The sequence below is a fragment of the Babylonia areolata genome, chromosome 26, assembly GCF_041734735.1.
Source record: "Babylonia areolata isolate BAREFJ2019XMU chromosome 26, ASM4173473v1, whole genome shotgun sequence".
Classification (NCBI taxonomy): domain Eukaryota; kingdom Metazoa; phylum Mollusca; class Gastropoda; order Neogastropoda; family Buccinidae; genus Babylonia; species Babylonia areolata.
The window spans coordinates 6,424,924-6,447,423 of record NC_134901.1 but is presented as its reverse complement, the minus strand read 5'-3'; the positions used below and the strand labels follow the sequence as shown (position 1 = coordinate 6,447,423).

The 22,500-nt window shown below is 41.4% G+C and overlaps 2 protein-coding genes across 2 annotated transcripts in view; both read right to left on the bottom strand.

Moving 5' to 3' along the window:
* LOC143300708 (coactosin-like protein) overlaps positions 1 to 4,935 on the bottom strand; it is a 16,479-nt gene extending 11,544 nt beyond the window's left edge. Inside the window, exon 1 of the mRNA XM_076614579.1 lies at positions 4,310 to 4,935. Within this exon, the coding sequence (XP_076470694.1) occupies positions 4,310 to 4,383 (74 nt within the window). The 5' untranslated portion in view covers positions 4,384 to 4,935. The remainder of the gene's footprint in view (positions 1 to 4,309) is intronic.
* Positions 4,936 to 11,302: 6,367 nt separating this feature from the next.
* LOC143300219 (uncharacterized) overlaps positions 11,303 to 22,500 on the bottom strand; it is a 28,626-nt gene continuing 17,428 nt past the window's right edge. Inside the window, exon 3 of the mRNA XM_076613794.1 lies at positions 11,303 to 16,994. Within this exon, the coding sequence (XP_076469909.1) occupies positions 16,627 to 16,994 (368 nt within the window). The 3' untranslated portion in view covers positions 11,303 to 16,626. The remainder of the gene's footprint in view (positions 16,995 to 22,500) is intronic.

The window sequence follows — 22,500 nt, the reverse complement described above, 5'->3', positions numbered from 1 at the left end:
CGGCGAGAATGTCGACAAATGTCGTCATCACATGCTATCACTTTTCATCCATAAGGTCATCGTTCGCCCTGTAAATCCTTGCAGCACTGTTCTGACAGATGTACCTAATACCTGCACACAGCCACGGCTGGTAAAAGTTCGTCACGATGTCGCCAAATGCACAGTTTTCGTTGTTTTCTGATTGTTTGTTTCTGGTCACCATGTTTCACTTACAGTTTCAGTTTCAGTTTCTCAAGGAGGCGTCACTGCGTTCGGACAAACCCACGTTCATGCACCACATCTGCTATTATTGGCAGATGCCTGATCAGCATCGGATTGGTGAGGACAAACTGTCAGCTGCTGCAGCAGAAAAGCGAGCTCGCAGAAAAGGGACGGCAGCCGACAGACCAGCATCAGCTTACACATGTGATCGCTGCGACAGAGACTGTCTCTCTCGCATCGGTCTCTACAGTCACAGGCGACGCTGGCTGGTCCTAGCCGACAGCCCAGTTAGACATTAGGTCGGATATACTCTATCCATGGTCAGCCATGACCGAAGGAGGCCTACTACTACTGACCGGCAGTGTAAGCCAACGCGCTCAGTCAGACCTAGAGTGCCTGCACACATCAACAACCATCTACCTGAAGATCCAGTCATCATCCCCATCCAAATGTAATATGCGGCTTCTGTTCAAACGTGTGTGTGTGTGTGTGTGTGTGTGTGTGTGTGTGTGTGTGTGCGTGCGTGTGTGTGTGTGTGTGTGTGTGTGTGTGTGTGTGTGTGCAGTACGTGCATGTGTGAGTATGTACAAGTTTTTATATTGATATGTGCTTGTATGTATCCTAATTTCTACCGTATCTGTGTTTGTGTATGATTTTCAATTTATGTTCGTACCTTGTTAGGTACTATCCCCCCTAATATTCCTTGTGACCCCGGTACACTTGGTTATAAAGACATATTCTATTCTGTTCTATTCTATATTAGTTTACCTATCAGAGTTGCAAAGTACATGCTGCACACAGGACCTTGGTTTATCGTCCCATCCGAATAACTAGACACTCAGTTTGATTTTCTAGTCAAACTTAGGAGAGAGGGCGAGAGCGGGATTCGAACCCAGACCCTCACGGACTCTGTATTGAACAGATGAGCGTCTTAACCATTCTGCCACCTTTCTCCCTTTATTTGTATTTGTATTTGTGTTTCTTTTTATCACAACAGATTTATCGGTGTGAAATTCGGGCTGCTCTGCCCAGGGAGAGTGCGTCGCTACACTACAGCGCCACCCATTTTTGACTCACTTGTGTAAACAAAGTGAGTCTATGTTTTAACCCGGTGTTCGGTTGTCTGTGTGTGTGTGTGTGTGTGTGTGTGTGTGTGTGTGTGTGTGTGTGTGTGTGTGTGTGTGTCCGTGGTAAACTTTAACATTGCCATTTTCTCTGCAAATACTTTGTCAGTTGACACCAAATTAGGCATAAAAATAGGAAAAATTCAGTTCTTTCCAGTCATCTTGTTTAAAGCAATATTGCACCTGGGATGCGCACAAAAAAAAAAAAAAAAAAAAATGAAGCCTAATTATATGCAAACTGCATTTACTGTTATATTTTTATTTTGGGTATTCTCTAAACTTGGCACTTTGATCTGATATTCTGACCCAACAAGAGCAGTCATTATTATCATTTTTTGTTCAAACAGGAAATTCTTTTGCTAAGCATGGAAGTTTTATTTATTTTGCAAACGTTTTGGTGCAGATAGTAAAAAAGGGAAAGTACTCTGTAATTAAGCACAAACACAAACACTTACACTTACACGCACAAACACACACACACACACACACACACACACACACACACACACACACACACACACACACACACGTACCCCTCCCCCCTCCACACACACATGGACATCACCGTGGCTTGGGATGCCATTGACTATGCAGACGGAAGACTGAACACACACACACACACACACACACACACACACGCGCACATCAGTCCCTCCACACGACAGGAAACAATAGTCATGTTACACTCACCACCACCACCACCAAGTTACATCAGTTGCAACAACAGCATCGGCAGCGGGCGGTGTGGCTAAGTGAGTGTTGTATGTGGCATGGCTGAGACAGAACTCATGTCGTCATCCTCCTCAGAGACAGAACTCATGTCGTCATCCTCCTCAGAGACACAACTCATGTCGTCATCCTCCTCAGAGACAGAACTCATGTCGTCATCCTCCTCAGAGACACAACTCATGTCGTCATCCTCCTCAGAGACACAACTCATGTCGTCATCCTCCTCACCCCCTCCCCTTCACACTCACCAGCTGCCCCGCCACCCCCCCCCCCCCCCCCCCCCCCCCCCCCCCACCCCCCTCCCGGATCCCCAAACCCCATCCGCCTCACCTTTTACCACCTTCCTGATCCCCCACCCCTTCCTTTCCTCCCTCCCACATTTTGCTCACACACTTATACAAAGGAAGAAGCAGTCCTAGCAAGCACACACACATGCATAAACACATAAATGCGCGCACGCAAGCACGCACGCACCCACACACGCGCATACACAAACACACTGACAAACAAACGGACACACATACACACACTCACGCACACATGCACCCAACCACCCATCCACATGTCAACCAATACCATCATTACGTGCTGAATCTGCTGCTGTTGCCATGACGACAACCGCCGATACCTACTCTTCTTGCTTCCACAAGTATTACTTACTATTAGTATTACTACTGTATAACTAATTGAGCTGCTGGCACTGGCTTTCTTGTAATGAATATCTGGCTAGTTGCAAGTAATAACCATGACGGTATTCACACGTCGTCAAATCATCGCACTTGTTCTGAGACCAAGTATCTGGAATTTCCGTGCTCTTTCTTCTCTTCGAGCACCACTGCCGACCATGTTCACAAACGTGTTCTCAAAATCCTAAAATCAAGGGAAGCAAGTAGTTGGACTTTCACTTTGACACGGTTTAGAATAGCTGATTTGATCTCCAAAGGTGGCGTTTGCAATTCGAACAGAGGATATTTTGACGTGAGTCTGCTTGCGAACGATAACGATGCTGCACAGTTACTGAGGGCTCTCAAAATGTGTGTGTGTGTGTGTGTGTGTGTGTGTGTGTGTGTGTGTGTGTGTGTGTCTGAGTGTCTGTGTGTCTGTGTGTGTCTGTGTGTGTCTGTGTCTGTGTGTGGCTGTGTCTGTGTGGCTGTGTCTGTGTGTCTGTGTGAGTCTCTCTCTCTCTCTCTCTCTCTCTCTCTCTGTAAACAAAACCAACAGTATAACAGTCTGGTGCGATGTTCCAATAATATGTTATTTCAAATGAGTTCAAGACCTGCTTCTGTTTCAATTGTCCACATGCACCCAAACCCATCGTTCGCAATAAGACTTCCCCGTTCGCATTTACCCTCAGGCACCCCTGCTATTTCAACTGTTGAACAGAAGGAGTCGACGAACTTTTCCTGATGCAGCCAATCGGAGAAAGTCTTCAAAAACAGAGAAGCCACATTTGACGATCGCACATCATGTTACCTATACAATACACACGTTGACCTTGGCGCTTCGACTGGATCGTTCGGAATTTGGCCTATCTACCCTACAAATAGAAATACAAATAGAACGTGAATATAAATATATATAATGTATATATATATATATATATATATATATATATATATATATATAGATAGATAGATACACAGAAGGTGAATAATAAATCCAAGCCAAGATGTCTTCGTTTCTTGAAAAGAGGTGGAAGAAGTATTTAAAAAACAACAACAACAACAAAACAAAAAACAAACAAACAAACAAAAAACAATCTTAGTATAACATTTAACCTTAAAGACGGGTTTGTGCTTGGGCTGAGGGTGGTGGTGGTGGTGGTGGTGGTGGTGGTTAGGAATAGGGATGGAGGGGAAAAAAAAAGAATCTCGAAATCCATTCCTATAAATCATTCAGTGACATTCAATCTACATTATCATGATCACCACCAATGATAAAAGAACAAATAACGACTTACCGTCAATCATTCAGTGACATTGAACATAATTATTATTCTGATCATCATTCAGTGACATTGAACATGTCATCCTGATCATCATTCAGTGACATTGAACATGTCATCCTGATCATCATTCAGTGACATTGAACATGTCATCCTGATCGTCATTCAGTGACATTGAACATGTCATCCTGATCATCATTAAGAACTGAACAACAAGTAATACCTTACCCTCAAACAGGAAAAGAAAAGAAAAGAAAGAAAGACAGAAAGAAAGAAAGAAAGAAAGAAAGAAAGAAAAAAACATACTCACCAGTTGCTGGGAGAATTATCATCTCGCACTTCTAAGTAAGCTTCACAGATCGTGTCTTTGTCAATCGTTGTCATTTTCGTAGACGTGAAAAAACAAAACCAACCAACCAAACAAACAAACAAACAAAAACAAAAAAAGAGTAAAACTGCCCTTCTATGAAACGCGTCTCACTTTGACTCGAGCAGAAAACAGCACACTCAACCGAAAGGAAAAAACAAAAAAACAACCAACAACACTAATCGATTCTTTCACTCACAACAATCAAAAACTAACACCATAATATCTTTCTTTCTGTTCTTTTTCTTTCTTTCTTTCTTTTTTTATATCTCAAACTGAGTAATTTTTTTTTTTAATAATAAAATTCTTTTCAGAAGGGTAGAACCACGGGTATGTCAAGAAAACAGAAACAAACCCAGCTTCCTATCCACACAAACACACACACACACATATACACACATTGACGACAACGACGTTTTCTTGGCGGTCGGATTCCGTGAGAGAAAAAAAAAATATCAAGATACTCCGTGTTGTGTTTAACGAGCAGCAATTCCTTGATTCACTAGTGCCAGTACCAGTATGTGTGTAAGATTGATAGAAAAAAAGAAAAGGAAGCGATGAACGACAGAAGGACGTACAGCCTGAGAAGAAAGATGGATCATAGGTGGCTCACCGCGAGCTGTGGTTCAATACTGTTGCTCTCTCTCTCTCTCTCTCTCTCTCTCTCTCTCCCCTCTCCCTCTCTCTGGATGTGTGTGTGTGTGTGTGTGTGTGTGTGTGTGTGTGTGTGTGTGTGTGTGTGTGTGTGTGTGTGTGTGTGTGTGTGTGTGTGTGTGTGTGTGTGTGTGTGTGTGTGTGTGTGTGTGTGTGTGTGTGTGTGTGTGTGTGTGTGTGTGTCACGAGACAAGAGCTTTCCCACTGACGTTGTGCGTGTGTGTTGGCAGCGAACTGATGATGATGAAGTCAGTTGTGGAGATGTGTGCACACACACACACAGAGAGAGAGAGAGAGAGAGAGAGAGAGAGAGAGAGAGAGAGAGAGCGTTACCCGCTTGAAAGGCACGGCAGAAACATGGGCGTTTCCCCCATTCTCTGTCTGTCTCTGTCCGCCTGTGTCTCTGAGTCTCTCTCTCTCTCTCTCTTTCTGTCTCTTTCTGTCTCTGTCTCTCCCTTCGTCTTTCTGTCTCTCTGTGTCTCTGTCTCTGGCCCTCTCTCTGTCTGTCATGGTCTATGGGTCTCTCTCTGTCTCTGTCTGTCTGTCTGTCTCTCTCTGTCTCTGATTCTCTCTCTTAGCCTTCTGTTTCTGTCTCTGTCTGTCTGTCTGTCTGTCTGTCTCTCTCTCTGTCTCTGTCTCTGATTCTCTCTTACCCTTCTGTTTCTGTCTCTGACCTTCTCTCTTTCTGTCTCTGTCTGTCTGTCTGTCTGACTCTCTCTCTCTCTCTCTCTCTCTCTCCCTTGCGCGCGCGCTCTTTCTGTGTTTCTCTATTTGTGTTTAGACATTTCAAATGTTTACTTGAATTACAGACTTCTGCAAATGAAAGCTTTATAACTGAAGATGAAAATGATCAAAACCATAATGATAATAGTGTTGTGGACATTAGTTCCATGAACCGACCAATATCCAAAGAAGAAGTTTTACTTGTTATCAGAAATTTAAAAAATGGTAAAGCTGCAGGACCAGATGAAATTATCGGGGAAATGTTGAAATATGTTGGGGATGTAGTGGCTGATTTTTTCGTAAAGCTTTTCAATGCATTATTTGATAAGGGTATTTTTCCAGAAAACTGGACAGATTCTGTTGTAATCCCTTTGTTTAAAAAGGGTGATTTAAATAACCCAAGTAATTACCGAGGTATCTCATTGTGTGATATAAGTAGCAAAATGTATAGTACTATTATAAATAACAGACTTCAAGAATTCATAAATGAGTATAATCTGACGGGTGAATATCAAGCAGGATTTAAAAGGGGTTATTCGACTGTTGATCATATGTTTACGTTGATGGCACTAGTACAAAAACAATTCTCTTTTAATCGCAAATTATATGTTGCCTTTATTGACTTCGAAAAAGCATTTGACTCCATTGAGAGAAATTTATTGTGGCCTATTCTTTTGAAAAACGGTATCAGAGGTAAGATTTTTCGTTGTATTTATAGTATGTATACCAATGTTAAAACCAGAATTAGATGTGGTGCTAAGCTAACAGACTATATTAATTGTACCCGCGGTGTCAAACAAGGCGATGTCTGCAGTCCTGTTCTGTTTTCATTATTCATTAATGAATTAGCATTAGAAGTGATCAGGGAGGGTAGGCATGGTGCTATGTTTATGCCTAATTATTTTGAACTGTTTATATTATTATTAGCTGATGATGTTGCTTTATTATCAGAAACTATTATTGGTTTACAAACACAGCTTAATAGTCTATATCATGCAGCTTCAGCTCTACACTTGGGTTAATTCTGTGTAGATGGCAAGAATGGGACTTTCATGTAAAAAATAGTGAAAGATTTAATGTTTACAGAACTTTTTGTACTATACCTGATATCAAAACATATTTACTAATGAATCTAGATAGATATTTAAGGTATACAATGACAAGATTCAGACTGGGCATTTCCGATATTGCTGAACATAGTTATCGTTATAGAATGCAGAACGAGGCTGACTTATTATGTCCACTTTGCCAGATGGAGAAAGAAAATGAGGTGCATTTTGTTCTGTCCTGCCCTGTCTTGTATAATTTAAGAGTACAGTACATACCATTGAAATATTTTAAGTTCCCAAGTCAGTTTAGACTGTCGTTACTTATGGCATCAGCGCATGAACAAACTATTAGAAACCTATCAATTTATCTGTATAAATCGTTTAAGCTCCGATCTGTTCTTATGTCTTAGTGTATCCAGTAACGACTACATACGGACGATGTGTATAACGTAACTGAGTGTCATTAGCTACGCATGTAAGAGTTATCATTTAGCGTATATCATATATCATTTAAGTGTATAAATGTCATTTGAATACAATATGTTTCATGATGTGTATCATGTATTACTAAGGTGAGGACATAAATATTACTTAAAATTAAGGTATGTTATATTTATATTATCTGAACGAATGTCATTTTTCAATGCACGATGCAATGTTTATGAAGAAATTGTGACACCCTTTCATAAGGGGCAATGGCCTATAAATGAATAAACAATTCATCCATTCATTCATTCATTCATTCATTCTATTTGTGTCTACCCGTCTCTGTGTCCGTCTGTCTGTCCGTCTGTCTGTCTGTTTGCCTATCCGCATGTCTGTCTGTCTGTCTCACCCTCACTCTCTCTATCTTTGCTTCTCATTCTGTCTCTATCCGTTTGTCTGTCCGCCTGTTTCTCTCTCTCTCTCTCTCCCTGTCTGTCTGTCTCTCTCTCTCTGTGTCTCTTTCTGTCTCTCCCTCTTTCTTTCTGTGTGTGTGTGTGTGTGTGTGTGTGTCTGTGTGTGTGTCTGTCTGTCTGTCTGTCCCACTCAAGATAGACTCAGAGGCAGTAGTCACTAAGTACAGGTGTTGATGTAGAGTACCTTTCTTCCTGACCAAACTGTACAGTGTGTGTGTGTGTGTGTGTGTGTGTGTGAGAGAGAGAGAGAGAGAGAGAGAGAGAGAGAGTATGTGCGAGTGTGTGTGTGTGCGCGTGCGTGCGCGCGCGCGCGCGCGCGCGTGTGTGTGTCTGTGTGCGTGAGTGCCGTGTGAACGTCGGTGAATCGTTTGCATGCTTTCTGACCAGAAGGCCGCCTGGACAATGCTGGCGAGCATTTATTTATTGCAAGTTGAGCAGCGAGCAGCGTGTGATGTCTGCGCTGTTTTCTGAGTACTGTCACGCTGCTTCAGAATATTGTCGCTATCGGGCGCACGAGCGCTCTCTCTCTCTCTCTCTCTCTCTCTCTCACACACACACACACACACACGCAGACACACACACACACACACACACACACACACACACACACAGCAATGGACCTCGGTATTTCATAACCAACCTGCTAACGTTTATGACCCAACTGACGGCTGTCACGATGTGAAGAACCACACACACACACGCGCGCGCGCACACACGCACGCACGCACACGCACACGCACACGCACGCGCACGCACACTCACATGCACACGCACACGCACGTGCACGCGCACACATACACACACACACACACACGCACACACACACACACACACACACACACACACACACACACACACACACACACACACTGACATTCATTGGCACTGAGATTTAGAACGATAGAGACAGCACCAACAACAAAAAGATGATAAAAAATCCAGATTTTTTCCCGTTATAATTTCTCAGCTGACGGAAAGAGCACACATAAAAAAAAACAAAAATCCACACAAGCGTAAGCAGTGTTATGGAATCAGAATGTTTCACAAAGCGACGCAAAAAGCATGCAGAAAATATGACAGACGTGAATTCATTTTTAAAGACCAAAACGACAAAGCATCATTCCGAGTCTTGTATTCAATATTCTTTTAACACCAAACATACAAAACAAGTTGTCTTCAGTTGAAAACCCCAAAATGTCGTTTAGTTCTTCAACACCAATAAAACGCTGTTTTGGCGTCAACACTAACCACAAATACAATTAGTATACACTTCAATAGGGAAAAAAAGACAAAAAAACAACAACAAAAAACAAAAAAAAACCAAAAAACGACATTGCGAATTTTTCACGTATAGTTTTGATTGGACTGTTAAATCACCGGTAATGTAAGTATCTAAGAAAGAACCATTTGACGAATTTTTTTTTCTTCTTCTTCTTCGTTAGTGGGCCGCAACTACCACGTTCACTCGTATGTACGTACACGAGTGGGCTTTTACGTGTATGGCCGTTTTTACCCCACCATGTAGGCAGCCATACTCCATTTTCGGGGTTGATGAACATTCGTCGGGGGAGGTGGGGGGGGGGAGGGGGAGGGGAGGATGGGGTGGTTATAGTCGGGAGAAGGGGCGGGGGGGGAGAGGGGAGGATGGGGTGGTGATAGTCGGGGGAGGTAGGGGGGAGGGAGAGGGGAGGATGGGGTGGTGATAGTCGGGGGAGGTGGGGGGGAGGGAGAGGGGAGGATGGGGTGGTGATAGTCGGGGGAGGTGGGGGGGAGGGAGAGGGGAGGATGGGGGTGATAGTCGGGGGAGGTGGGGGGGGGGAGAGGGGAGGATGGGGTGGTGATAGTTGGGGGAGGTGGGGGGGGAGAGGGGAGGATGGGGTGGTGATAGTCGGGGGAGGTGGGGGGGGGGAGAGGGGAGGATGGGGTGGTGATAGTCGGGGGACGTGGGTTGGGGGAGAGGGGAGGATGGGGTGGTGATAGTCGGGGGAGGTGGGGGGGGGGGAGAGGGGAGGATGGGCTGGTGAGAGTCGGGGGACGTGGGGGGGGGAGAGGGGAGGATGGGGTGGTGATAGTCGGGGGAGGTGGGGGGGGGAGAGGGGAGGATGGGGTGGTGATAGTCGTGGGGGGGGAGAGGGGAGGATCGGGTGGTGATAGTCGGGGGACGGTGGGGAGGGAGAGGGGAGGATGGGGTGGTGATAGTCGGGGGAGATGGGGGAGAGGGGAGGATGGGGTGGTGATAGTCGGGGGAGGTGGGGGGGGGAGAGGGGAGGATGTGGTGGTGATAGTCGGGGGAGGTGGGGGGGGGGAGAGGGGAGGATGGGATGGTGATAGTCGGGGGAGGTGGGGGGGGAGAGGGGAGGATGGGGTGGTGATAGTCGGGGGAGAGGGGGCGGGGGGGGAGGGAGAGGGGAGGATGGGGTGGTGATAGTCGGTGGAGGGGGGGGGGGAGGGAGAGGGGAGGATGGGGTGGTGATAGTCGGGGGAGGTGGGGGGGGGGAGAGGGGAGGATGGGGTGGTGATAGTCGGGGGAGGTAGGGGGGGGGAGAGGGGAGGATGGGGTGGTGATAGTCGGGGGAGGTGGGGGGGGGGGAGAGGGGAGGATGGGGTGGTGATAGTCGGGGGAGGTGGGGGGGGGGAGAGGGGAGGATGGGGTGGTGATAGTCGGGGGAGGTGGGGGGGGGGGAGAGGGGAGGATGGGGTGGTGATAGTCGGGGGAGGTGGGGGGGGGGGGAGAGGGGAGGATGGGGTGGTGATAGTCGGGGGAGGTGGGGGGGGGGGGGAGAGGGGAGGATGGGGTGGTGATAGTCGGGGGAGGTGGGGGGGGGGAGAGGGGAGGATGGGGTGGTGATGGTCGGGGGAGGTGGGGGGGAGGGAGAGGGGAGGATGGGGTGGTGATAGTCGGGGGAGGTAGGGGGTGGGAGAGATGCGAGCAAGCACAGAGCTAGTTTGTTGGATGGTTTGAAGTGGAACAAGAAAAGAAATGGAGCGAGGGGGGTAGGGTGGGAAGGGGGGGGGAGGGGAGGGGGAGGAATTCAGCAAAGCAGAGAAGGTAGAAAACTACTGAAAAATGCATAATTAACATGCAGTTAGATTTATCAGTAACAATTGAATAATGATAATAACAACAGGTGGGGGGGGGGGACAACAACCATGAACACAGTTCTGAAATACATTAAATGAATACAGAAATAGGGCTATAAACTAATGCCTCTGAAAGCTTGACCATAAGAACCTCATTTGAAATAACTTTCCAAAAAATCGTCAGCACAATAGGTATTCTCTGTGAAACACTTAGGCAAGAAGGTGCGTAACTGCTGACAGTGAAGCAAACAATGATGCAAGCCAAACTGCTTACCCCATATGCATATCACATTTTTACTATATTTTGTCTTCAGCGCGTCAAGTTTTATACGGAAGAAAGTAAAGGCTATTAACCTTGTATAATAAACTGATGGATTCAGCATCTTTTCTTTAATAATATGTCCGAGGCCCCTTTCTGTTTTGAAAACTTTTCTTTCCATCGTTTATGAAATTGTCCCCATGTTGACTTTTCTGGCAGAGTGTTTGCCTCTTTCACAGAAAGACGGACATGTTTTTTGTCGACTTTTCTAAAATCTTGTGTTCCTCTTTTAGCTGCTTTATCAGCATTTTCATTGCCATAAATGCCCACATGAGAAGGCACCCAACTAAAACCGACATCAGTACCTTTAATCCTCAAACAATGTACCAAATGATTTGTCTCAATAACTAAATCAGGTCTTGTTCAAGGCTAAATGATACCAGGGCATAAAGTACTGATTTGGAATCAACACATAATGCTATTTTAGAGAAAACTATTTGATGGCTCATCAAGCAGTTCAAAGCCTATAATTATGATACCAATAAGCTCAGCTGTAAATATAGAGAAATTCGTTCCAATAAAGTAAGATTTTTCAACTTTAAAAGCAGGAATAGAAAAACCCGCACCAGCATTTTTGTCATCAAGAATCGATCCATCTGTAAATAATATGGAGATGATTCAGTATTTTTTCTGCTTTGTGCATTCTGACAGTATTCGTTGTGATATCATTATTGTTCTCCTTTTTTGTTTCAGAATTATAAATATCATTTTCCATAAAGGAATAGGAGTGTAAGGTGGTTTTACAGCTAACTCTTTGATGTTAAGACACGATTCTTTAACAAGTTTGAAGTGTAAGTTGCAACTGTTTCTTGTGATGAAATGGCTTTAGCTCTTTTTGATAAATCAGTGTCAGATCTTACTATCAGTTCATCAGCAATGAAATTTTCTATCATGGAAGTGTATCTTACAGCGAATTTTGCTGTTGCAAACTCACGATGTTTATTTAGGGGCAGTGTATGTTTCAGCTACACAGAAAGAAGGACTCATCACATGTATCCCAAAGCCTGATAAACAGAAGGAATACAAAAAACTGGAGACCAATTTCACAATTAAATGTTCTATATAACATTGGAGCTGCATGCACAGCAAATAGGATTAATAAAATACTTCCAAAATCAATTTCTGAAGATCAGACTGGATTTGTTGCTAATGGATACCTTGGAGACAATATAAGAGTAATATATATGTTATCTGGATAAGAAACCACGACCAGAGCTTTTACTTTGCTTTGATTTTGAGAAAGCGTTTGTCTCTTTGGACTGGAATTTTCTGTTTAAAGTTTAAAGTTTTACAATCATACAGGTTGGAGAAAACATATGTAATTGGATAAAAACATTTTCCAAAAATATGAAATCACCAGCAGTAGCAAATGGACAGGTTGCTGCCTGGTTTCCTGTAAAAAGAGGATGTCGGCAAGGAGATCCACTCTCGCCTTACCTTTTCATATTGTGTGTAGAAATATTAGCAATTATGATTAGAGAAGAAAAATATATAAAAGGAGTTAATATAAATAATAAAGAACACAAAATATCTCAGTTTGCAGATAACGCTCAGTTAATGAATAATGGGGACAGACTATCTTTTGAAAGATTCATTCAAATAGTTCAAAATTTCGGAAATGTCTCATGACTTTTTAAGAATGCTGATAAAATACAAGCAATTTGGTTAGGTAGTGAAAAGAACTCAGAAACAAAATGCATGCAACACATGAATATAACATGGAATCCTAAAAATGTTCAAAATATTTGGGGTATGGTTTACAATCAATATTAAAAAAATATGAGCAGATCAACTATGCAGAACATTTTTTCAGCAGTAAGAACTCTATTTAGAAAAAAAAATAGAATTTAGATTAAAGGAAGTATCACCCCTCTTGGGAGGTTTGCTGTGCTGAAATTTCTCATGGATTCTACTTCCTAACCCCCCAGATGACTTTGTAAATAACCTTAAAAAATGTGTTTCCTTTCTATATGGAATGACAAACAAGATCAGATAAACAGAAACACAGCAACAAAAAGTATAATAAATTGAGGGATGAATGTACCAGATATTAGAAGATATATTTAAGCACTTATACTCTCTTGGATAAGGAAATTGAATACAACCAAACACATGTGGAGAAATATTGCTATAGAGACGTATCCACCCTTTTTCTTTAATCCGAAATAGAAAAATATGGTCCTGGCTTTGCCAAGGAAAGATCCCAAGATGATTTGTATTGTGAGCATACGTTTAACGTTCATAGTCAGTTTGGCAGTCGTGCAAAGCCACGTTACAAACTGAACTACTTTCTGAATCAATATTATTCAATGAAAATATAAGAATTGAAACTAACATGATGGATTATAAACAATACATTTTTAAGGGTGTTTACTGTAACGGAACTTTCCCCACACAAGAAGAATTCAATTGGAAATACGGAATAAATATACATTTTTTACCATTTGATATATGTAAAACATCCATTACAAAATATGTACAACAGACAAAGTTGAGCATGCCAAATACATGTGCACATGATACCCCAGTACGTTGAAAATAATATATTTAGTACCTAAAGGAACCAGATTATTCTATGACATTCTGGTATTAGTTGACAAACTTCCAAAGTCTTGTTCAAAGTGGGCTGAGAAAATTAAAACAGAAATTTCATGGAAAGGAGTGTTTTACAAAATAAGCAAAATTCAAGACATTAAGCTGTAATGGCTCTAGCCACACATATTACACAGAATCCATAGACCTAATATTGTCCTGAAAAGAAAAGGGGGTTGCAAATGAGGATTACTGTGATTTTTGTAGCAATAAAAAGGACAACATATTTTGGAGATGCCAACATTCAAAACACTTCTGGCATAATTTTGAAGAGTTACTGAGGGTGAAATGTGTGACATGTACCAATATCAAAATAACTGAAAGCATGGTACTGTTTGGCCATTGCTCAAAGTGTGTGCACTGATACAGTTTTCGGGCTGTTAATATTTCTTGGAAAAATGTACATTTATAAATATAAATTTGACAAATGCATGCCCAACTTAGCAGGGTTTGAAAGGTGTATTTCCTGGCGTTAGAAAACAGAAGAACACAATGCAATAATGCAATCTGACATTCAAGACTTTAACTCACGCAGTACGGCCAGTCCTCTCTTCTCCTCTCTACACAGACCCCTCGGATGTCCAGTGGGTGTCTCAATGACCCAACCTTTAGCTTCCGTCGTCAGAATTGTGGTATTCTTTGTCAACATTCACCTCTTCAGTATAAGAGCCTTCCGCTTGCAATATTTTGATGATGGTAATTGGGGTGAAACGCTGTTAACGTCGTCTCTTTCGCCGTTCGTATGGAAAGAGTTAAATCAAAATGGTTGTCTTACAAGACATTGATTACAGACGTTTCTTAAACGTGTAAAGGGGTCGAATGTTTTTCATACATGCCAGTTTTTATTTTTATTTCCATTTCTTTTTCTTTTTTTTCTTCTTTTGTTTAACGACAGATAATTAGTTGTTTTTTTCGTTGTTGTTGTTTTTTGTTGTTTTTCTTTTACTTTTTCATTCTATCTTTTTGTTCTTTGTGTATTATGAAATAGAAATACCCTTGCAAGTTAATTGTCACTGAAGTTCATAGCAACTGCCTAAAGTGTTAAGGATGTGATTTTCCTATGGTGACATATGTGATTTGTACAAAATTCTGTCAAACATAATGCTTCAATGAGAGAAATATAACTTTCAATGCAAGAGGGGAAAAGTGTGTGTGTGTGTGTGTGTGTGTGTGTGCGTGCGTGTGTGCGTGCGTGCGTGTGTGTGTGTGTGTGTGTGTGGGGGGGGGTGCTTCTAAATTTGTACCTACACCGCGTGGTTATTCTTCTAAATGGGTACAAAGCACACAAGCAATTTTGATAGAAATTATTACAGTTATATTACGTTTATATGTGAGACTGACAATCATTCATGGATGTTTTTGTGAAGATGTCAACAAGGCATTGATGACAATTTTCAGCGTACATTGAAAGAAGCAATGGAACAGAGCAGCATGTGTGTTCACATTACAGAAATTTCAGACATGATTTCCCCAGTGAGAAACATATCACAATGAACAGACATGTACACCATTATGATAAAAAAAAATTAGATAACTGCAGGGGCTTCAAATAAAATGGATATAAAAGTACAAAAAGGAGAACTAAAAGAAGTCTTCTATAAAACAATATATATAATCTGTAAATGAATACTATGCCTTTCATACTTTTTCGAGGGTCAGAGATTGTGGTAAATGATCGTGAAGATATGTTTATTCATTTCACAATTTTTCAAGTGTCAGAGATTGTGGTAAATGACATTAAAGAAACTTTAATGTATAATACACGAACCGTCAGTCGCATAATACAGGAACCGTCGGTCACAACTTTTATGTGGATTGACTTTCATTCTTCTTTTTAAAATAAGTGCACGTTCTCAGTTTCTTTCAATTCAGATGCACTAATCACGCTGCAGACAAAGCCTGGAAGATGAAGTGGCATACTTTTTCAATAGCGAATCTTCAAAGAACTCAAATACCATTCTTATGAAAGTGGATTTGGCATTTTTCAATGACTGGGCATATTGTTCGGTAATATAATGTTAAAATCATACATGCTGCGATATGGGATTATGGGATACATAATCAGTAAAACTTAAAGTTCGCCCGAGTTGCACGTGGAACTCTAAAAGTTAAAGAAGCACAGCGTTAAAATTCATGCGAGCAGGACACTAGAGTCGGTTCATATTCGATCACTATCAACCCAGCAAATGCTTGTACAAATTTCTGATATTAGCACCTGACAAAAAGCCTATACTACGCATATATTTGTATCAGTACTGTGTGTGTGTGTGTGTGTGTGTGTGTGTGTGCGTGCGTGCGTGCGTGCGTGCGTGCGTGTGCGTCTGACATGAGGGAGTCAGAGTGTTACGGAACTAGTGTTGTTTTATCGAAATTTCAAAAGTGGATTTGGTAGAGAAAAATATATGTCAAATGCCTGATAATTACGTTATCAGCTTCTTCAGATTTCGAAGTAGTAATCATAAGCTGGAAATAGAAACAGGGAGACACAAAGGCATACCACGAGAGTTACGGCTTTGTAAGGTTTGTAACATGTCTGTGATTGGTGATGAGTTTCAGTTTATAATGGAATGTCCCAGTTATGATCAGTTACGAAATAGATATGTTCCTCAAAAAAATATTTGTCTCCAAAATCGGTTTTTAATTTTTGTGATATGCTCAAAGGAGGCAAAAAAGTCATTTTAGCTGTAAGTAAGATGATTAGATTTGCAAATGTTGCCTAGCTATACTTTTGGAGTTAAAAAGACATTTGTGGTTTCTCAACTTTTATGTGACATTGTTGTGTATTTGGAAATGTTTGTTCTGGGCACGAAAATATTATTTTGCAGTAATCCTCCATGCTCCAATAGGGTGCGGAGGGGACGGGGGGCGTGGGGGGGGGGGGGGGGGGGGGGGGGGGGGGCGGGGACTTTGTCATCGGTATCGTGCTAGCTCTTTCATCACCCATTACTCAGCCGGATAACCGGCCTTTGGTGCAGGATAGGACTGCGAAGGATAGTAGCCTGGCTGAGCCACGTAGGGCTGCGGAGGATAGTTGCCTGGCTGAACGACGCAGGGCTGCGGCTGAGCAGTGGCTGGTGTCATCACCATCCCCCCTGTGTTGGGCTGGACGTCCAAAGGTTTGTTGGTGATGGCGATGAGGATGGCGGCGATGACAACGAGGCCACTGCCGACAGCAGCGAGGTAGAAGGCCCAGTCTAGGTCGTTCTTCATGGTGTTGGAGTCAAACAAGATGGCGGCGATAAGGATTGAGAAAGAGTTTCCCTCCTTGATCATGCCGACGTACACCATGCAGCCGATAAAGCCCAGGATTCCTGTTGCACACACACACACACACACACACACACACACACACACACACACACACAGAGAGGATAACAGAACTGCGAAAGAAATCACCTCTGATCCTGTCTGTCTGTCTGTCTGTCTCCCTCTCTCATTTTACAAGCCAGTCAGTCTGACCCATATAAACATGTCAATTCTCTGACTTCTCACCCCCATCTCGTTACCCTGTCCACCCCACCCCCCACCCCCAACCCCCCACTCCTCCAACCCCCTTGAGGAACACGTTAGCTGAGAGGAGTCGACAGACCTCAATGTTCTGTTCTGGCAAGTACGGGCTTAGAATCACAGAGAGATAAGAGGGTCTGGTATCACAATAGAGACACTAAAAGCATAGACTGTTTGTCTCTCTGTTTCTCTCTGTGTTCTGTCTGTATGTCTGTCTTTGTCTGTCTCCCATAATGTCCTCAATTCATTACGTCTTTTGTCAAATGTTGCTTTGAATTGTTGAATGCACATGGCAGGTCGTAGGATCAGGCTTCGGCTGAACATTCTTCAATGAATCAATCTTTCCCCTCCTCTCTGTCTTTTTCGTCTTTCTTTTCCTAATGTCTGTGCGAACAATGCAAAACAGAGCATGGTGGTAATAACAATCTTGAATTTGAAGCTCCACACACAGAGTGCAAGCCCATGAGTTGTGCTGTTCGCAGAGAGTTGTAGAGAGGATGGGGGATGAGGAGAAGGGTGGGATGGGGGTGGAATAGGGGGTGGGGGGGGCTGTCGAGTGGTACATACTTACCTTCAGCTAACTAATGAGACACCTGATGCTGACGTTCTGTAATAAATACCCTTAATGTTTCCAACACCCTGTGTTTCCGAAGCGACCCCTAATTGTTTTTTTTAAGAACATTGCGAACATTCCAGGCCCCGTTTGTTCTGGTTCATATACATGCTTACAGTCTTCCGTTCTTGATATCTAGATTATATTTGTTTCTCTTGATGCAATAATGTATCCGCCATTACGGAAGATCACATAGTTAGTTTTTGGTATTTGATTTGTATATTTCCCAGTGGAACAACCAATCCCAAACCTTTGGCAACATCATTTATCATAATTTGCTTTGATTGAACACCGATTATTCTGTGTGAAAAATCGCATCTCAGCTTCAAAATACTAATTTGTTTAATTCACCAATGTTAGGAGACAGCTGAATACGATGCCTACCACTCAGTGTGCTTTAGTTAGTCAGTAGTTAACGAAAAGGGAAAACAATACATAAAGGGAAAAAACGTCACCTTGCTTGACACCCAGAGGGCAAACAAATGCCTTTGCCATTTTTTTTTCAGTACGTGTTGGAACTTCTACAACGCAGTGCAAACAAAACAGTTTTTCATTCAAACCATTTTTGTGTGTGATATTTTCCTTAACTGGCCTGTTTCCAAAGCCAAACGTTTGTTGAAAGTACATGAAAATCACGAGCAATGACTTATGTCCCAAAACATTTTACTGTATCATAGACAGAGAAAAACATAGTAGATACACACACACACACACACACACACACACACACACACACACACACACACACACACACACACACACACACACACACAGAGAGAGAGAGAGAGAGAGAGAGAGAAAGAGACGGAGACAGAACGAACGAACGAACGAACGAACGAACATTTTTATTCAATAAAGGCCGTAGCCCCTCATGAAGGGGATCAGTGAACACAAATTGTTACATTCCAGAACAATGTGGAACAGAAAACATTTAACTACAATTCTAGCAATGCACATGCACACACAAAAAGCACAATTAATCACATATCAAACTGCGGATTTTGAATGCCTTATACAAGTATATAGCGAACTGTTTTACAATGGTTTCATTTGTTGATGACATTAGCAAGGAAAGTCGAAACAGAGATGGATGTCTATGATATTTTTGTGGAATTAACTGTAGCCTAAGGTCATTTAAGGCAGGGCAACGTAACACGAAATGAAGTTCATTTTCTTCAGCACATCTGCACAAGGGACAAATAATATCGTGATCATTCAATTTACTATAACGATAACGATGAAGAGAGAGATCGGAAATGCCAAATCTAAACATTGTCATAATACATTTCAAATGCCTATCCATCTTCATTGACAGATAAACCGGAAGTGAATGCACAGAAATAAACTGCCTATAAAACTCAAATCGATCGCTATCTTGAATGTGGTACGACCATACTTGCCATCTACAATCAATTAATCTATTTCGAAATGTACGGATAAATCCATTTATATCCCCTACTCCCTGCTGTAACCACACATAACCAAATCCCATTTCACATAACTTAATTCTCACCATTGATACCCAGTTTTTCTTACCCCTTACATCCAAATCATATAACATATTATATGCTTTTCTTGGCAACCTAAAATCTTCCATTTGTGTTAATTTTAACCAGTAAGAGATACATCTCGTCACAGAATTGATATATATCGGATATCTTTTTGTCTCGCCATAGATCAAATCATTAGGCGTTTTCATACTTACTCCTAGAAACTTTTTCAACGCAAATAAATGTACATTCTCACAAAATACTGCAGCATTAGACAGACCCCAAATTTCAGCTGCATACTGAACAATAGGTTGTATCTGAGAATCAAATAGTTTCATAAGCAACTCAAAAGAATGATTTTCTAAAGTTATCATTTTTTTCATAATACAAAGTAATGCGTGTTTAGCTCTACTTGATAAATCCTTACATGCAGCTGTGAAACTTAACTTAGTTGAAAAATATATTCCTAGGTATTTATATGCATTCACTACAGGCATTATAACCCCGCCATACGTCCATCTTTCTCTAATTCCTAAATACCCACCTTTTCTAAAAACAATTATATTACTTTTTGACATGTTTACTTTCAACTGAAGTGAATTTGCAGAACGAAACAGATTGTTTAATTGTGTTTGCAAACCAATAATAGTTTCAGAAATTAACGCAACATCATCTGCTAGAAGAAGAATAAACAACTCTAAAATATCACCCGTAAACTGAGCACCATGTTTTCCGTTTCTAATAATTTCAGTGGTTAGTTCGTTAATAAAAAGAGAAAACAGAATAGGGCTGCAAACATCACCTTGTTTCACCCCAGAAGTACACTGGATATAATCTGTCATCCTACCCCCACACCTTACCCGAGCTTTCACACATGCATACATACTCATTATACATTTCAACAATTTTCCATGAACACCAGCTTTCAAAAGAATCGGCCAAAGAATTGTTCTATTTATAGAGTCGAAGGCTTTCTCAAAATCTATAAAAGCTACATACAATTTACGATTTAAAGAGAATTGTTTTTGAACGAAAGCCATTATAGTATACATATGATCCACAGTAGAGTAGCCCCGTTTAAAACCTGCTTGGTATTCGCCTGTAATGTTATTGTCTTCTACCCATTCTTGCAATCTATGATTAATGATAGTGCTGTAAAGTTTACTACTAATATCGCAAAGAGAAATACCTCTATAATTACTGGGATTATTCACATCTCCTTTTTTGTAAAGAGGTAAAACAACACACTCGGTCCAGTTCTCCGGATAGACACCACTGTTAAATAAACAGTTAAAAAACATTACAAAAAAATTCAGAATTGATTCAGTTTTACTACCATACTTTAACAATTCACCAATTATGCCATCTGGTCCTGCAGTTTTACGGCTTTTTATTTTACGTACAGCAAACATTACTTCGTCTATTGAAATCGGGCGATTTGAATAATTTTCCCCTTCCCCTTCCCCTTGCTCCCACTGAAATTCATTGTCAGAATCAACATCTTTTGTAAGAAGAGTCTTAAAATGTTCAAACCACATATCTTCACTAATATTGTTAACAGGCTGTTTTCGTTTCAATGAAATATTACGAACTTTGTTCCAGAAATCTTTCTGATTTTTAATCGAAGTAACTAATTCTGACAGCAAAGAGGCATTAAACAGTTTTTGCTTTCTCTTTAGCAGATACTTATATTCCCGTCTGGCCTTCCTAAAGCAATTACGATCGTTAGCATCTAATGTGCGTCTAAATTTGTTAAGAAGCATGCGAACATTTCTTTTACTGCTGCGACATTCTGCGTCAAACCAGTCTTTCTGTTTCAGTTTATTCCTTACACATATTTGTTTCTTCATACATTCAGCAGCGTCCTTAATGCATTCATTAAACACTTTTAACGCTTGATTTATATCAACATCAATAAGATTAATTGCAAAGTTAATCCTTTCTTGATATTCTTCAGATAATATATTGTTATTATACACATCAGCATAATCCTCATTCCACACAAGTTTATCCAACATAAAGTCATTTTCTAACTTTGTATTTTCCAGCTCAGCACCAATATTCCTAAAATGAAGTTCCACAGGCATATGATCTGAATCAATTCTTTCAGACACTCGCACCTCACATAAATCACACAACAATGCATACAGGTCACAAGACATGAGAAAATAATCATTCACACTGCACCCACTGTCTGACACATACGTGTAGCAACCGTTTTGGTCGCCATGACACATACCATTGAGAATACACAAGTCAAGGGCAGTACACATGTTCAACAACAATTTACCATAGTTATTAAGTACAGAATCTTCAGAACAACGATTAACACTAACTGGGTGGCTTACATGTTGGAACTCTGAAATATCTGAAACATTCTGACAGTAGTGAGAGACATTAGAAGTTCTTCCATTCAAATCCCCACACAACAATATATAAACATCCCTGCAGGCTAACAAACAATCAGTCAAGAACTCCTCTAATAACGCAATACCATTTTCACAGTCAAAATGAGCATAATAGGGAGAACCCTCAGGTGGCACATAAGAATACACATACAATACATCTTTATCAACACCAAACACATTTTTATCGACAATTAATGCACCAAAACTGTTTGATTTCACATCAACTTGCTTCACAAATGGAACAAACACATCTTTGACAAGACACAGAACTCCTCCCGATCGCCTCCCCTTTACTGAAAATTTAATTGCAGGTACACTGAAACTAGTATATCCAGAAAATGCAGAAGACTTAAATTCATCAATAAACGTTTCAACTAAACAAATAAAGTCAAAAGAGTCAAGAAACGAAACAAAATCATTGTCATGTAATTTTGGTAGCAGTCCATTGACATTCCAATGAATGAAAGATAGCGATTTATTTTTACAATTTCCTTTGCTGACAAAATTATAACTTTGATTCAACAAATCGTCATTCACCCTGTGCCTATGCTCACAAACAGGATTTTCAACTGTCACACACGGCAAATTTTCATCAGCAAACCCCATATGCACACCGTTCTCGTCACTTAAAACACGTGCCGGTTCAGTGTCATTTCGGTCAGCACAGGACGGCAATACCGGTGTACCCTTTCTTTTGCCCGCCTCATTCAAAAATACACAGCTTGTAAAAAATACGGGCTGGCCGGTTCCCTATTTATACTCGACAAGCTTGTCATTCGCATTGACAGAGAACTTTTTG